The sequence below is a fragment of the Equus asinus genome, chromosome 14, assembly GCF_041296235.1.
Source record: "Equus asinus isolate D_3611 breed Donkey chromosome 14, EquAss-T2T_v2, whole genome shotgun sequence".
Lineage (NCBI taxonomy): Eukaryota > Metazoa > Chordata > Mammalia > Perissodactyla > Equidae > Equus > Equus asinus.
The window spans coordinates 43,642,113-43,660,294 of record NC_091803.1 but is presented as its reverse complement, the minus strand read 5'-3'; the positions used below and the strand labels follow the sequence as shown (position 1 = coordinate 43,660,294).

Genomic DNA, 18,182 nt, shown 5'->3' with positions numbered 1-18,182 from the left:
ACTTCATTCTCTTACAGAAAAGGCCCTCTTGCGAATACACTCAAAAATTTCAAGATGGGGATTTGGGCTTCATGGTTTAAATAACGTTCTGCTTCCATGGGTGAGGGCAAAGCTACATGGCTGCTTTCTCTGTTGAGAATGAACAGAGGCAATAAATGGTAGAAGCCTGTGGAGTGTGAGCATGTGTGGTGCTGAACAGGTTAACCTTGTCCCAGGATCCCTGTGGTCTTAGCGTGTGAAATAAATATTGGTGCAGCCGATGGAGATAGCACAGTACTTAATAGAGAGAGAAAATTAGTAATTCTCATTTGCCTGAGGAAAGTGCAGGTATTCATAATGTCTTGATCTATGTACAAAGAGCTAGTAAAGACAAGGAGTCTTCATAATAAAAATAGAAATGAGGTTTTTCCGACAAAAAATGCCACTGGAATGACGAGCTGTCACCCAGGACCTGGAGAGACGAGAAAGAAACTTCTTTAGTGACTATAATTAGGCTTACATGGAGAGCAGCAATGCTCAGGAACTATGCAGGGGCGCTGTCTGCCTCTTTCTGGAATCACCGTCAAACTGTCTGTAAAGGGCTGGGAGAGTGAGGAGGTCGAAGTTTATTCCTGCTAACCTCGTCCCCATTCTCCCCACACCATGGTGAGGCTCTGACCTGGCCTATGATGGGGGAGCAGCTGTTTTCACCCCGTGCCTTGTGACACTTTAAACAAAAAAAAAAAAGGGAGAACACGAAGAAGTGGAAACCTTCTTATTCCTTATTATGAAAGTACTTAATGTTCATTATAGAAAATTTAATTAATACAGAATAGCAATAAAAATAATAAAAATCATCAGTAATTGCAACACAACTGTTAACATGTGGATGTTTCCTAGAAGCTTTAGATGTATAGATTTAGATCTAGAAGGCCATAAACTTAGAAGTGGAGAGTGTAAATTAGATGTAGATTGATTTTTTATACACGGGATCATACTGTATAAATACAGATTTCTATCTTACTCCACTCTCCCATTTCCTATGCATTTCTCTGCTTTATAAACTATTATTCCCTAGTTATAGTTCCAAAACTGGGGGATATGGTCCCAGTGGAATGGGCAGAAAACTGGTTGTTTGTATGGTCGTTTGTTTAACCAAGAATCAAAATCGAATCCCATGTGTGTTTGCTGTGATCCCTTTTGCTCATGCTCTGTGGAAGGAGAAACACAGTCACCCAGACCTCCTTCAGGCATTGGGTCAAGGCCTGAGCTTTTTCTACCTGGTTTCCATGGCAACAGGAGAATCTGTGGTGGTTTAAGATACCCACAGGGGCCTGGAGGAGGCAGCATCTACCTGGACCATAGTTTTGAATTTGGGGATCCAATTTAATTTCTAGGGCAAGAACCAGTGCTCAGAGAACTCCTATATCAATTGTGCAACTTTCAGACACTCTTCTTTTAAATCCACTTTCAGGAATGCATTACGAAATAAAGTGGAAGATCAGAGGCAAAGGAATCACACTGACCTGAGTCAGGGCCTGAGTGTATGGATTTAAATGTTATTTCTCTTCTCCCACCCTCAGTTTCCTCATCTGTAAAGTGAGAGGGGTTACATACCTACCTTACTGGGTTTCTGGGAAGATGGAATATGATAATGAGTGCAAAATGCTTGGCAGAGCATCCAGCACACAGTAAGTGTTCAATAATTCTTAGCTTTGATCTTATTTTTTAATGACATTTCTTGGAATTATGTGGATCTTGATAGAACAATGGTTATGCGGGGGAAGAAATATTGGAATGGCTTGGCTGGTGAGAGGTAGGGGTTGGAGAAAGGGAGGGAGGAAGCCTGCTGTGAATCTGAGTGATTAGAGGAAGTATCAGCACCCTGGAGTTTGGTGTTTTCACTAAAGAGGTCATAAAATATTCACATCCCCCAGAGTTACCCAGAAGAACAGTGGTGTCAGCTCCTGCTTGCTCTACAAGAGAGGCTCCTTAGAGATGTCTATGGCCTAGTTATGAGGAGGGAAACAGGGGGAGTCAGGGTGGGACAGCGATTCCAATTGCTGTCTTAGCTGGAAACACTAGAGTAGAGAGAGAGGGGCAGGATAGTGAACTAGCAATGGGGTCTCCTGAAAAAGATGAAAAGAATGGCTCTCTTTCTTTCCAGCTGGAGAGAATGGGCTGTCTTTCCCACAGAGGCCAATTTATATTGCCTTACTCTTGTGTTCACAATCAACAATAACCAGATCACCATCTTCAAGAGCACCACCACCACTTCCATCATCATCATCACTGTCACGAACACCATCAGCACCATTATCGTCGTCATCATCACCATCACCAACACCACCACCCTGCCATCATCATCATCACCTTTACCGACACCATCATCATCATCAGCGTCATCACCAATACCATCATCATCATGATCACCATGAAGTTATGAAGCTAACACGCAGAGTGCACTTAGTAGGCGCCAGGGGTTGTGCTGAACAATTTACACATACTATTCCATGTTATCCAAAATGTGAAATAAGATACTCATGCTTTTTCCATTTACAAATGAGGACCCCAAGACCCAGAAAGTTTAAATAACTTGCCAAAAGTCACCCAGCTGGTACAAAACAGATCCAGGATTCAGAACCAGGTGATGTGTCTCCCCAGTTCTTATTAGCATCTACTTCACTGTCAAGAAGGCAGTACAAGGTTAGAGGAAAGCCTCTGGCCCCAGAATATGGCCTTTTCATTCTTGCTTTTTCCCTCTGCAGGAGGGAGCCTCATGGCATCACACAGCAAACTAGTGGTTCTCAAATATATACATACATTTACACCAGAAGAAACTCTTTTACAAATAAATTTTGCATGAAAATTCATTTATAAAAGAGATGAAAGAGGCAGGAGTAGAGATGAATTTTATAAATTCAAATGTGAAAGATTTATTATAAAGTCAATCAGTGAGATAATGAGGCTATTGTGATGAACACCAATATTTGAAATTGGGAATATGGATAACTAATACTGTTTTCAATTAGCCTCATAATCCAATTCACTTCGGTATTTTAATTTGTTGCATAATATTGAGAAAATGCTGATTCACACTCATACAGGGTTGCAAAAGTTAATTTTTGAAACCAGATGACCTAAAAATATCAGATTAATCTAGAATCTAAGTTCCATCTCCTGCTTTGTTGATCATTGTATCTCCAGGGTCAACACCATCCTTGGCACAGAGAATATATTCCAGATGTAGCTGATGAGTAAGTGAGTGAGTCAATTAGTGAGAACGAAATGCATTTCAGAAGCATGAAAATGGAATAAGACTTATATTGTCATTTCCAAGTTTTCTCATTCATTTGACCAATGTTTAGCAAGTATCTGCTACAATAAGCCAGGTGCTATTCCAAGGTGGTGAGGATGCAACATTGAGAGGAATATTAAAATTCTCATGGACCATGTGCATGCCAATGTGCAAAGGATGGGGTGGCAGGAGATAGGCAGTAAACAGACAAGGAACTCACTGGCTGTCCCATTTACGTGCGGGTTGCTTACATAACCCCGCTGCGTCTCAGCATCCTCATGGGTAGCACAGTGCTATCAGTGTGTACCCAGCACTGCCCCTGTGAAGAATAAAGAGAAGCACACATAAGTGCTGTCATCCTCATCTCCAGCTCGACGTTGCAAAACATACAAAGATGCATGTTTCATTCTGGGATTATTTATTTAATTACGCACTGGGTATTCTGGGACTTGTACACTCAAATCATTAAAGCAGTTGCAGCCAAAGAACATATATTTGGAGATGTATGAACATGCACTGGGCATAAGCAATTACAAGACTAGGTATGAGGGTGACTGGAATCTGGAGAGAAGGAGGTGCATTAAAGAAAGCGCTTGCTATGTCACAGGATGAGAAGCATAATACCAGGTTAAAGCGTTTAACAGCATGCCCTCGTCAGTGGGAGGGGCAGCGATGTTTTTTGAGCAGAAGATTGACAGGTTTGGTTTTGTCTGTTTAAAATTCCCCTATGGAATCATTGTAGAGTGTGAATTGGGAGGAACTGAGACTAAGAACAAAGGGACCAATTAGGGAAGCACAGCAGTTTTTAAAAATCTAGGCTAAAGAGAATAATGTAATGCACTGGGACAGCGGCAATGGACAACAGAGAGGCTTCATAGTTGGGAGATTGGAGAGTTAGAAATTATATGATTTGGGAATCCATTGACTATTCAGAGCAGCAAAGGGAAGTGTAAAGAGCAAATGTTGATGTTTCAAGGTTAAGTAAATGGAAGGGAGGTGCTTCTATTAACAAACAAGCAAGTCCATCGAGGAAGAGAAGCAAGCGCAAACACTTGGTCTAGGGGGTTGTTAAAACAGTAGTTAGGATTGGACCTTCGTACTGAGACATTCAGGGGGCTGTCTGAGGTACATGATCATTCCTGAGGGGTAGCCTGTGAGGAGAGGTCAGGGCTGCAGAGGTGATGAGGATTCCCTAGAGAGTCTGTGCAGTGGTTTCTAACCATTGCTGCCAATCCTTCACAGGTGTGCAAAGAATATCATAGCAAATGGGTCAAAGTGACGATGATTGGGGTACAAAAGTGAAGAGACCTGACAAAGCACAGGATGATGCCAAGCAAGATCTTATGTTTATGGAACATGCAAGAATTCTGTCACACACATACATAAGAAAGTCCAGCCAGGAGAACATGTAGTTTTTCTCTTACATGCCACTGTGCTGAAAGAGTGTCAAATTATTCTATCTGAGACCAGCTGAAGGAAATACTCTTCTTTTAATCGTCTTTTGGAAAGTACTGTTTTGGTTTGGGAAAATGTCTTGATGCAAACTTGGGTGAGAAGGTGATCCCTCAAGGGCACAGGGACAGCTGATGCCAAGCTTTCAAGGAACAGGTGACCTTGAAACAGGTTCAGGGAACTCAGAAATGAGAAAGGTGTTTGGTTTGTTTGGCTGCGTTGAGCCTGTAGGGGTGAAGAGAGTCATTATTCTAGGAACAAAGGGGTGGGGTTGAGAATTTGCTCTCTGGCTCCCAATGGGAATGAGAAATGGAAATAGAAATATGACAGAGAAAGTCTGGAACCAGGAGAGTCTAATCAAAGTCAATGGTGATGGAATAGCCAAATGTCATTTGCAAGGATGTGATACACACAGATTCTTCTAGAATCAAGTTTTTAGGATGAAAATATCTTCTCTCATTCAATATTCCTTATACTTCCACAGTCTTCATGTCTACTAAACTCAAACATGCCTTATATGAGTGGATATATTATGGACCAAGACAAGGGGCTAAGCTTTATGTGTGGGTTCTTGCCATGAAGTCCAAAAACAGAGAATATAAAATCCTGAGGTAGCAGGGCAGATGAGGCTGTAAGACTGTGAGATGCCCATAGTTGAGAATTGCAATTTGGAAATGAAGACTTGGAATTCCAGAGATTTTGCGTTTGGTGAGGTGAAAACTTGAGAACCAGGAAGGTTTTCCACCCAGAATCTGATCTATTTGCTACATAACCTTTTAATTTTTTCGGGCTAACCTAGTTTTGTTCTGAGTCCTTACTCCCTTCCTAGCTCACCACCAGCAATCACTGGCCTTTGAAGGTGTGATGATAATGCCAAGGACTGAGGATCCCTGTGGTGGCTCTCGTCTACGTGCCAAGACAGGACCTTGGGCAGGTTAAGTTCAAAAGAGATTATTCCAGAACTTAAGATCTTAGAGGCGAAGTCTCTTCTAGTAGGAGATGCTTGAAGGTGACTCGTGTTGCATAAAGATAAATATTTCTGAACATTTATGGGGTCAAAGAACCTAGCAGCCAAGCTTATTATAGAGGAAAAATAGAATCTTCTGCAGGCTTTACTTGCCTTCAAATTTGCTCGAGCTCCATCTAGAAAGTTGCAATACAGAGAGTAGGTGGGGTGTGGAGGCTTCCCAAAGTAGACCTCCCCACCCACTTGTTCATTAGGAGAAATCACCACTTAGCTGTTTTTGTCTCTGCCACCTACTGTCCCTTGTCCCACGCTCTTACATTCTGTCCTGTGCACTGGAAACAGACTCCTACCCTCTCAAGTGCCAAACACTGCACTCTCCCTTAGCATCACCTCCTGCACTCTCCCTTAGCATCACCTCCTGCAACCTATTGTTTCAGGAAAGCTCCTGTGGGAACTTAAGTGTTTGCTTGTCTGGGTATTTTTAAATGTGGGGTTCTGCCTGGTGTGTCTTGGGTCTCTCCTGAGAGGTGCCAATTGGCTACTCTGATAGAACATTGTCTCTATAGCATCACTTTTGCCAGGGATGGTGATAGGAAGGTGTTGGCAAATGAGAGTAGAGGCAGTGTCTTTTCTTTTGAAGAGCTTAAGGTAGGTTGTGAATGGGGTGGGACTTACTCCTCCTGTAAGCAAGTAGGAACTGGAAAGCTAGGAAAATCTCATGCTCTAAAATCGGGTGGCCAGAGTCACTGATAGAGTCCTTGAAGAAGAAATCTTGCAGCTGAATTGACATAGAGTACTGCTTCAGAGAAGCACTTGCTCTGCTTAGATATTGCAAACAATGATAAATAAAATGATGATGATGATGATGATGACAATGGTGGTGATGATGATGATGGTGATGATGATGATTTTATAAGCAGCATCTCTTCTGCTACTGGTATAGCACAATGATGGAAAGAATACTTCCTGGCTTTTTTGTTCAACAGACCTAATTGAAAACAGTGCCTGCATCACTTATTAGCAGGACAAGATGTATATTTCTTGCAGCCTCAATTTCTTCTTCTGTAAATTGGGGCCATAAAAACCTCCCTTGCAGAGTTTTGTGAAGATCAAAATATATATCTATTAATTACCATGCTGCCCCAAGCAATCTCTTTACATGTGTTACTCTAGTCAGTCTCCAAAAAGTAGTAAAAGATTGACCTGACATTTTGCAAGATACATCTGGGGAAGAATTTAATTGACAAGGACTAATGTGAAAGTTTGTGTTCATTTCATTCATTAGCAAGGTTAAATAAATTGTGTGTACTCAGAAGACCAGGGCAGAAAGGTTATGTCTACACATTTTCATATAAATGCCGTGTCATTTGAAAAATTTTCAAAAAAAATACATTTGGAGTTAGTTGTTCTATAAATGTATTGACCATGTTGATCTTGTTTGTGTAATTTTTAGCCCAAAAAGAAGAGTGTCTATTTCATCAACTGGTCAGGCCCTGAGAATAAAAATAATTCATAATAATAGTTGCTAATGTGTATTGGGTGGTTGCTAGATGACAGGCACCAATCTCAGAACTCACGTGTATTACATGATTTTGTCTTTTAACAGCTCAATTAGGAAGGCAACATTATCATCATTGCCTCTCAGAGAGAATGAAACTGAGGTTGTAAGGGCTTATAATTTCATAGACATTTAATAGCAGCTGTAGAAGTACGACACAGAGTCAGGACTTCACACTCAAGCAATGAGACTCCAAAACATGTATTCCCCACTACACAGTATACCGCACACCCTCATAGGAGCCAGGAAGAGTTCCCCAATCCTCCATCACAGCCATCGAATTTAAGTGGCCTTGAATCAGCAGGGCTGCAAATGCTGTCATTGGGGAAAGTGAGTGAAGTCTGGTGATGCAAAAATTTCAATTCATCTGACCTTTATTAAGCCTGTCCCATGTGAATGGCATGCTGCTCTGTGGTTCAGGGAACTCAGAAAGGAGAAAGGTGTTTGGTTTGTTTGGCTGCGTTGAGCCTGTAGGGGTGAAGAGAGTCATTATTCTAGACTAATGAGTGTAAGCGTCCATTGTTTCCAAGCATCCTCACAAGAGTGAGTACACAGTGTTGATTCTTGGTGTGCCAGTGTCTGTGCTAAGAAGCACTTTACATTCATTATCTCGGTGGTTCCCAAATGCTGATCCACAGATTTATCTGATTCCATAATGACATTTTCAACAGACTGCAGCTAAATGAGAAAATTAAGGGCAATTTAGTGAAAATTTTAATAGACCTAAATTTAATCAATTTGAAGGGCTGTCCTTTATTTTGAGATTATGTCCTTCTTACTTTTTGGTACAAAATGCCCTTTCCTTTGTGAAATGATGATGATGGCAGATGTTGTGTGTGAGTTTGTGTGTGTGTGTGTGTGTGTGTGTGCGTGTGTGAATATACTAACTTGGCCAAAAAAATTTTAAAGTCATTAATTTCATGCAATCTCTCCATTGTTTCTAAACTTTTATTGTAATCATCCATGAATTTGGGAGAAAAAAAATTTGAGAATCGTTGCAAGTCTGTGAGGGAGCTATTATTAGCCCCATTTTACAGATTAAAAATACGGAGGCTCAGAGTGGTTAATTCGCATGCCCACGTTCACATAGCTTGCAAGCTGCAAATCTTGGATGTAAACCCAGGTCATATGTTTCTGTAGACCTGGAAACTTCCACTATGGGTTTGCTGGGGCTTTTGCAGCAAGGGGCTCTCTAGCCTTCCCGTGGCCAGGGGGGCAGGCCATGTAGTGATTTTCAGAGTCCTGAGACTCTTTGGGGCTTTCTTTGGGGTGCTAGCTGGAATCCAGACAGCTTTGGGAGATTCATGGTGTTGCCTGGGAGCTGGTCTGATGCAGACCTACCCCTCGCCTTGCAGGAATGCAGGAGTCGAGAAGATCCTTGCTGTGTGTCCCTTCCCTCTACACCTGTGTACCTTGTCTTGGCTCACCCTCATGCATTTAACAGTACAGGTGTGTGCAGAGGTAAATGCTGATGCTCTGTTGATTGGGATACAGCAGACCCACACGGTAGGCAGGGCTGGCTCATTGATTGCTCCAAGCTTGCACCCTGTGGGGCCACAGCTAGTAGCCAGTGAGCCAACTATAGTGGGAGAGGTGAGAATAAAGGGAGAGAGACACATTTTCTGGGCATCCTGTGCTCCTTCCTCATCGGGCCTACAGCGATGAGTATTTGAGCCATGGCTTGCAGGAATAAAGAAAGATAAGGATCTCATTCTCTATTTCTCCCTGGTCTATGTGCCAGGCCTAGTGCAAAGACAACCTACCCCAGCTATGAAGTTGGTAGTTGAGAGTCACACATGCCTGTGATTGCAAACCCTTTCTGTCCAGTATTTTATATGGAAACATTCACCAGTGTCCTGGCCACCTGTCTGCTTCTCAGCAGCCTTGAGACCTGAGGAAGTGGTGGGGCTGGTACTTTCATTTTCATTTCTGAACAGGTAAGCTGAAAACCTTGTCTCTAAGACGTTATGTTGTAAACAGAAATGAGGTTCTAAGGTCCTGAAATCCTGCCTGGCTACAAAGATAGGTGTGATTTTCGTTTTTGTCATGGATGTTAAATATCTAGAACATTCCAACCCCATAGTGGGTTTAAGCAGGTTTTCATGGCCTGGCCAGGAACATTTACCACCATTTATAAAAGTAGACTTTAAGAACACATAACCCAAGTTCCTTATAATAACAATAATGATAATATTAGTAGTAGTAGTAAGAGAATTATTTTGTTTTATTATAAAAGTAATGTACAAACATTCCTGTTGTGTAAATTCAAACAACATACATCTTAAGAATCTAAAAATTGAAAATCTCCCCCATTGCTCCCTCATTACTCTAGACTTAAGCAAATTTACCATTTTGCCTCATATCCTTCCACACCCTTTTCTGTGCAGTTCGTATGTGTGTAACTATGTGTATTTATACATATGCAGATGCCTATGTGTATGTCTATATGGATACGCACACAGGTAAAGAGATTGTGGGTTTCTGTTGTTTTTTGGTTGGTTTTATTTGGTTTTCATGTATGAAATTTTTTTATGTATGCTCTGAAGCTTCTTGAAGATCTCTTTTGGAGAGATTTCCAAAGGGAGACACATAGATGCTGCTCCTTCTTTCTAACAGCTGTGTTATACGTATGTGCCATGATGTACTTTACTGCTGCCCTATTCCTTCTAACCATCTGCTTTTACAAGCAATGCTGGAATGAATATCCCGGTACGTCTATCTCCATGCCCATCTCAAGTGTTCTGCCGGAAAGATATCTAGAATTGGAATAATTAGGTTGAAATACGCAAATTTTAAATTTTGAAAGTGAACGTCAAACTGCCATCTCCAGAACGTTTCCAATTTGGACTCTCGCCATCTGCATTTTCTACTACACATTCCTCCACAGCCCTGTCGATTCTACATGGTATTGGTAGACATTTTATTTATCTAATGAGTTGATTTTCTTTATTAATTGATGTCAATCTTGTGGGCAGAGGGTCGTGGTAAACTGTTCTGCACAACCAATGTAATTTTGAAAAGAGCTTTTGTCATGGGAGCTACTTTTGGGTGGGTATCACTTGTACTTGTGTCTCTGTTCTTTTAGTCTTGGGCTCACTGACAACCCACACCCAGGCTAGGAAGCTAGCAGAGTTTGAGGGTCCTGGACCCAGAAGCGACTCTTGTCTCCAGCCTCAATCCTGTCATTACATGCAAAGCAGTTGTCTCCAAATGGTTGAAATTGGCTCTGCCTGAGACGCAGCTCTTTACTCTGAAAGAGGAATGCTGTGCTCATCTGAGCCCTGCTGAATCCTTGGCCTTCCAACTCCGTGCCATGGGATGGGCATGCCTTTGCCAGGAGAACTGTGTCTGGGAAGTGAAGCTTCTGCAGGGTGGCTCAGAGAGAACAGCAGGGGCTGAGACCTCATTCTAGAGGCCAAGGGGCCAACTTAACACACAGAGCTAAAAATAAATACATAATTTAAAAACCCTCCGAATCCTTTGATTCCTTGAGCAGAAAGAGACAGCAAGAGTTTATTTGGTCCAAATTCCTGTGGTATTCATCCATCCATCCATCTATCCATTCGTTCCCCAATTCAGCATTTTCTGAGTCAGATGCTGCTATATGTCAGATGCTGTAGTAAACACTGCACTTCATGTAGTCAAAGCTGCAGGTGAGCATCTTTCCAATTTTTAGTCAGAAACGCCCAACTTCCCACTACCACTCTCGGTAGATGACCCAAGGGAGCTCCAGAATTAATATGTTAGACAAATCTGGGACGTAGTAATCGGATTGGAAGGGGTGAGGGTGCAAGGAGGCTTTTCTTGAAGCTGAAGCTGCATTTGCAGAGCAAGCAAAGTTTTTATCCAGCATTTACTGCAACCTGCTCTACCCTCTTTATCCCTGGTGTCCTGAATCCCCGATCCTGTTCTTTTATTTTTTTTCTCATCACTTTCTATGTTCTGTACGATTTACTCACTTCTCATCTTTATTGTTTATTTTCTGCTGCCCCCATCCCCCAGAATATAACTTCTGTGACATTCGGGATCTCTTCCTTCCCCCGCTGACACAGCCTTAGGGACCAGAGCAGTGCCTGGAATGTAATCAATACTAACTCGCTCTCCTTCCAGTGTTTGAACAAGTAGGTGATTCCAAGTGCTTGTGATAGAGATGATAAATCCTCAAGTTTTCTCCAAATACTTTCTTTCTCACTTTACTGAACGCTGAGATTGTGTAGTTGCCCGTATCAAATTTTGGAAGTGAGAGTAACATACTTCTAAGCCACTCCTTGACATTGTCACAGAGCTAACCCCGGTATGGGTAATTACACTGAAGATCAAGAAGTCCTTCCTTCTATCTAACTGGAGTTTTTCTTGCTGTGAGGCATGGCAGATCCCAGATCTCCTTTAGTGAAATGTCTGCCTTTTTGACAGCCTTAGAAAGTTTTAATAAGGAATTACCAAGGAGAGAAAAGGAAAAAAAAAAACCTTTATTCTTTTAAATAGCTGGGAAATTTGAGGGAAGGAAAAAGTTACAAATACTGTTGTGTGGGTCAAATTAAAACGGGAGCAGTTGCCTTCTGCCTAGGGAAGTAGCGTTTGAAGATGGCGTTGTTCATCGCTGGTTTTCCGGCACTCTCTGCTTCCTACAGGGTACGTACAACCATTCAAAGAAGGGTCCTTGTAGCTGGGAGGCGGGGGGGCGGCCCTTGAATGTGCCTGCAATATACACACCTAAGCAATACTGGGTGCCCAGGGATTCTGCATAGAGAAAGCAAAGAGTGTTTTCTTTCCCCACTTCTCTCATTTATTGATGTAGAAGAATCGTTTGGGAGCTCGTAGGATCAAGGTGGCTCTTTCTCAGTCTCTGTTGAGATAGAATTCAAATTCAGCATCCCCAGATGCTGCTTAAAAGGCTGGCAGAGTTTTGTCATTGTGTGAGCAATGGTTGTAGACATGGCATTACCATGTGATTTGGGGTCTCCCGATGCTCTGTTCCTGATGCACTGTTCGAGACCAGCCACTGTCAGTTCTGTCCTACCCCAGCCTTTATGCGGTTGCCGTTTTGGCGGGGTGTGTACTTGGCTCTGTGTGTAATCGTGTTTGTCTGCACATGTGCAGGGTCGTTTGAACTTCGTTGTCCGGAGAATGCAGCCTGGCTCCAGGCAATCTTGAGCTGCATTTAGAAGGTCTGGATTCCATGGTTTCACTGTGTAGACTTCCAATGAGCCTGACTGTGAAGACCTAAGTTAAAGGGGATGTCTGAGTCGTTATTGTCAAATGGGTCTACAAGAATCCAATCACCACCGAGGCTTTTCAACTTTGGGGAAAACATGGAGCGGAAAACCAGTGTCGGCTCAGCACAGCCAAAAGCAGCTATTGGCTCCTTACATAATGTATTTGTTTTTCATTAAACCGTTCAGATAAGGTCTTATTAAAGTGCCATGTATTATTTATCGTGTTTCTTATGAAAATGAGCTGAAGGGAAAATTCTGTCCTCTTCTTGGGGCATTTGCAGGCTTTCCCACTGCCAGCAAGAAAAAAAATGAAGGAAAGCAGGACAAACCCCTGTCAGTACAGCAAATTGCTTGAGGCAAAAGGAATGGATGGGAAGAGAGAGAGGAAGGATGGAAAAGGCAGAATGTTTGACCTTTTATTCCATATGTGTTTTGCGGAGCAGCTTTCTTGTGCATTTTGTGAATTGCAAAGTGAAATAACTAAATAAATAAAAGACAAGCAGAAAGTGAGAAAAGAGAGAAACAGTTTATTTGTAAATCAGACCTTGTCTGATGAAAGTGATTTGTGAAACAACATAGAGCAAGGATTTTTCAGACTAACCACTGCCACCCCCTCACCAAACAAGCAGCATAAAATACCAGCCCATTCTCTACTCTTCTTCTACATCAACTTCTGCTTAGGGTTAAACTTGCTACTGTGTTCCCTCTAAATTGATGGGATACGTGAGTCCCAGGGTGTCGCGGGGGCTGGTTTTGTAAAATGAGTAGAAAGAAACAGCCTGATCGGGGCCTAATGTTTGGCATAGTGAAGACTTTATAGTTATTGATGGCGTTTCAAAACAGAACAACAAAAAAAAAATGGAGCTGTGGAATAATTAATTTCCTTTTCTTCAGAAAGCGTTTTGATTAGCCTGCAAAGTGAGTTGTGCCTTGCGAGCTGATGGCTCAGTTCAGAAGCTGTCGTTTGGCTGAGCCTCTTTGAGGGGTCAAGGGGATGTCCCTGGTGGCCGGTCTCCGAACCCTGCCCTAAGTGCCCCTTCCTGAGGGTGCCCCCATCACTCTCAGGGTGTGCTCCATCCTGCAGGCCAGTGGCAGGCCCCCAGCAAGCTTTCTTACAGGGAACCCAACAACCAAAAAAGATGCTGTTCAGACAGCCTCTTGCTCTGAAAATAAAAAGAAAATCCAATCACTGGGTCAAAATCTATATCACAAAATATAGCTACTATTCCTGATCATGATTTTACTGCTACCAAGAATGTGCTTTTTTTTTCCTGTGGGGACCAAGGACATGTTAGAGTCTTAATATTTCCTTTTGATTTGCAGATCACATCCTATTTTATTGCATAAAGACTAACGAAATCTACTAATGAATAATTATTACTTCATAAAATAAAGGGGAGGGGGGAAACCCCTGTGCAGGAACAGAATGCTAATTTGGCTAAGGAGGACTGGCCAGGCAAGAGAAGAATAAAATAAATAAACCATTGTAATTTTCCCCATGAAGCCCACAGAGTAATCTCTTATCAGACAAGGACTTCCCCACCCTGTACATTTATAATTTGAAAAGGACTGGGATGCTAGGCTGGGAGAAGCCCCCCCTTGCATTTACCGGGGGCTGGCGTTATAGTTAGGCCAACAGGCTTGAATTCCACGCCAGCCAGGGCGGTTTCTCCCATTCAGCGGCTGGGGGGCTGGTTGGAGCGCTCGCGGCTGCCTGCCCAGCCAAGGCGAGGCGCGGAGCGAAAGCTGCGCCCCACATGCCTGGGGGGTGCATCGCCGCCCCGGCCGCCCTGCCAGGGGTGGGGGGCCCCCAGAAACCGCCCTGCCTCGGGCTTCCGCAGTCTCAGCTCCCCCTGCTCCCAGCCCTTAGCGTGGTCTCAGCACTCTTCCGAGGGGGAATCCCTTTTCTGTGTTTATTTGCCAACGAGTCAGGCAAACAAGCCGCCACCAAAATCTAAGACTCCGGGTCCCAGCTGGGCAATCGCAGTAATTGTCCAGCTCGCCTGGATGCTGGCGATGTGGGGCGCTCGCTTGCCTCCTCACCCGCCCCGCGGAGATTTTTAGCAGACACAATTTGAATTTTGGTGAGTCGTTTAAAAAAAAAAAAAGGCAAAGGGGAGGGAGAAAAAAAAAAAACAACAACCCTGCCCCTGGACCCATTTGACAAATGAGGATGCACGCAGCATCAGCACCAACGGAGTGAGCCTCAGTGTGAGTCAAAATCTCCCTCTCTCTCTCTCTCTCTCTCTCTCTCTCTCTCTTTCTCTCTCTCTCTCTCTTTCTCTCTCTCTCTCCTCTTTTCTCCCCTCCCTCTCTCTCTCGCCCTTAGCTTTATCCACCACCCCCCCCCCCCCCCCCACACACACACACACTCAGCGTCTACAGGAGGGCATCCACCTCCTATACCTTTCATAGAAGTTGCCTTTGCAGGTTCTTATCATCTTCCCGGGGGCGTGGAGCAGGGGGGTACCTTCCACTTTGAGGGGCATTAGAAAGCAGGCCCAACAAACCAGAGAAACGATACCGCCAGGAAGGAAACAAAATAGTTTTCCGGCCCTCTCAAGTGTCTTAGTTGGAGGCAGATGAACGCCTGGATCTAGCAAACCCAGAGGGAAGGAAAGCGAGGGAGGAGGGACGCGCGGGGTGCGGCAGGGGGGGGAGGGAGAGAGAGAAAGAGAGAGGGAAGAAGAGAGACAGCCACCGGGTTTTGACTTAGATAATCAGCAAAATTAAAAAGAAAAAAAAAATTGTAGCGACCAGGCAAAGAGCGGCGTGATTGCATGAGAGCGTCCCCACTCGTGCTCGGCGGGAGCCAGAGAGACACGATGCAGCATCCTTTGACGGGGGCCACCTGCGTGGCGCTCCCCAACGTGGGCATGTGTCCCCAGCTCTCGTGTGCCTTGACTTTTATGTACTTACAGCAGGTAAGGCGCGCGTCTTCCCTCGGTGGCTGCTTCCCGGGGCTCCGAGGACTCGGTACCCGCTTCGCCGTGATGCGCTTTGATATCTCGGAGGGGCTTGGGGAGGGGGCTTGTGCGTTTGAACCAGAGGGGTGGAACGGGGCCCCTGGTTCTCTGTGGAGCCCAGACACCTCGCGCCGAGCTGTTTTTTGCACTTCTGTAAATACTTCGAACACCTGATTCTGAGCTTGGATACGGGGAGTTAAAAATTGCAAACTGCATCTTCCTTACTTGCATTTTTCTCGTGTCAGTGCGTCTGGTGGCGATCTAAGACCCCTTTGATGCTAAGAGTTTGTATCTTTGTGGAGGCATTTGGGTGCGTGGAGTTTTAATTCGGCTGCTTTAATAGGGAGGGGGGAAACATATGTATGTGTGCTCCATATTTTTGTTTTCTTAAGTTTGTCTGGGTTGTGCTATATTCAGTCCGCTTGGGATCGGAGGCTTTGGGTTTCTGGAGTGTCAGCCCCGGAATCTGCCTCCAAACTCACTGGTGATGCTATGATGAAGGCAAGCGGTTTGGGATGCTGTCTTTGTTGGCATGTGTAAAAGCTTTTTTTTTTTTTTTTTTTTTTTCTCCTCCACTCCCTTTTAATGGTCTTGCTGAGGGATTCTGTGTTTATATTCCATTCTGTGTACATTTTAGAATGTTTCATTGTGTTTCTGTCTTTCTCTGGGTATTTCCCTCGGACTCTGTCTGTCTCTCTTTCCTTCTTTATTAGTAGAGCGGCAGCTTAAGTTGGTTCCTTGTGGGGTGACAAGCCTAGCTCTTTCTCACTGGACAGGGGCTGTGGATGTGACTGGCAGCATTAGGAGGGTTTTGTCATGCCGATGTCTCCCTTCCCAGGATCATCTTCCTGCTGCGTGAAGAGTTAACAGTGATTGTAGTCATTTTATTTGTTTTTCGATGGAATCCCTTCAAGAACACCATTTGTTAACTGTGTGTGCTTGGGGTTGACTAAACTTCCCTTATGAGTGTTCAGCGGGCCTGCTTCTCCAAAGATCCTCAATTTCAACCTGTGTTCCAGGAATATACGTGTTCATAAAATGTCAAGATTCTGTTTCAAACATTTGGGTAATTTGTTATCAAGTTGGTTGCCTCCAGAAAATCTCTCTCAGGCGTATTTTCTGTTGCAAGTCTTTTTGAGAAGAGCCTTTTTTGTTGTTTTAATATCTGGGGGACAAATTGGTTCATCCTTTTAAATATTATTCGATTTCATTTCTCATTAAGTACATTGTGCCAGGAAACATTTCCCAATAGCCTACTGGTAACATATTATATGATGCATCTGCTTCTACCATTTCTGTGCCTTTTCTGTGAGTGCCCATGTGTGCATGTGAGTGTGTTTTACACCAATTACCTACCAGAGGACTCTCCTGATGAGCATTTCTACAGATGCTAAGCCTCAGATGGATTTAATCAAATTATTAATATGAGTTGATCCTTTGCCTCCTGATCCTTTCATGTTATTTATGAATCCATTTGAACAGCATTACCTGACAAGTAGAGTGCTATAGGGAGTCCATCTTCTCACAGTTTCTCCGTGCATTATTCCCTTCTTAATAAATTGATGTTTCCTCCTTCTAGATTGTTCAATTGGTTTGCTCATTTAGACACAACTTAGGAAAGAAGACAGAGACTCTGAGTGAGAGGTTGCTCTTGCCATGAAAAGGACAAGTGAATAGGATCAAGGCAGGGGTTCTCAGTATCTGCCAGACAGTCTCGTCCAGGAGTGAAAACACTCCTGCTCTGGAAAGGGGATGCTCAATGGGAATGTTGGCAGCCATGACAAATATTTAGAAGTGACTAAATCAGCATTGTGTTTCCATATGAAGATAGATGGAGGTGGGTTTTGAAATGCGCTTTGGAGTGATGCTTCCTTCTTGAAAGGGTTTCTAATGCTTTCAGTGGAAGCATTTATAAGGTGATGCTGTGATACAATGTCAGAATGCGGTGTGTGTGCATGGGTGTGCGTGCATGTGTGCATTTTTCTGAGTTTCACTAAATGCCTGGAGTATAGTACAGACAGACATGTATTTTTGCCTGTCTTGTTCCAAAGCAGGTTTTCTAGCCACACCTCCCATCCTTCCTAAAGTCTCCCTATCAGGGTGGGGGAGCCAAACCTTCAGGTCTCTCCTAGCCATTGCTGTCATGATAGTTTGTGTGGAATTCTCATGTCGTTGCTTTTAGTTAGCAGTCCAGACAACTGGCTGATTAAGGGTGTGAAATAGTTCACTTCAATCTCCACAAACCGCTTACCGATACAATGTATGCGTACGTCTTCTGTCGAAACATTGCCACCATATTTTCTATCTGCTATTAATCTGTAGCTATTACTGTATCTCTATTTAATTTTGATGATCAGAGGGTTAATCTGTACTCTCAGAGTTAGTTGGTCAAATGGTGAATTAGGCAACATTTATGATAAATGACACCTTCATTGGAAACATTTTATTATTATTTAGACATAAACATAGTTGAGGATTCTTTATCATGCAGATCACCAATTATATAAGAAAATAATTAAAACACAACTCTCTTATTGTGGAGCCTTCATCGTTCTGTTTTATAAAGGCACAAACTCTGTTGAAGGGCTAACGAGTCCTCACTGACAGGTATTTTCCTGGAATGAAGTTTCACATGGTGCTTAATTCTCATCTAGTGTCTAAGGGAAATTACTTCATCATTTGCTTTCTTTGCCTCATCCCTGACAGCCAACCTTTCCTTCTCAACCCTCCCAGATTTGTTCCTAAA

At 43.3% G+C, this 18,182-nt stretch overlaps 1 protein-coding gene across 39 annotated transcripts in view; it reads left to right on the top strand.

Moving 5' to 3' along the window:
- The window catches only part of RBFOX1 (RNA binding fox-1 homolog 1), a 1,969,097-nt gene that overhangs the window by 1,591,078 nt on the left and 359,837 nt on the right, over positions 1 to 18,182 (top strand). For 3 of the 39 annotated variants that reach the window (XM_070484979.1, XM_070484984.1, XM_070484975.1), the window contains exon 1: positions 15,148 to 15,394. The exons of 33 other annotated variants lie outside the window; for them this stretch is intronic. In XM_070484979.1, the coding sequence (XP_070341080.1) occupies positions 15,251 to 15,394 (144 nt within the window). In that variant the 5' untranslated portion in view covers positions 15,148 to 15,250. Of the gene's footprint in view, positions 1 to 15,136; positions 15,395 to 18,182 lie in introns of those variants that run through there. 3 more of the 39 variants (XM_070484995.1, XM_070484983.1, XM_070484989.1) reach the window with 3 other exon arrangements.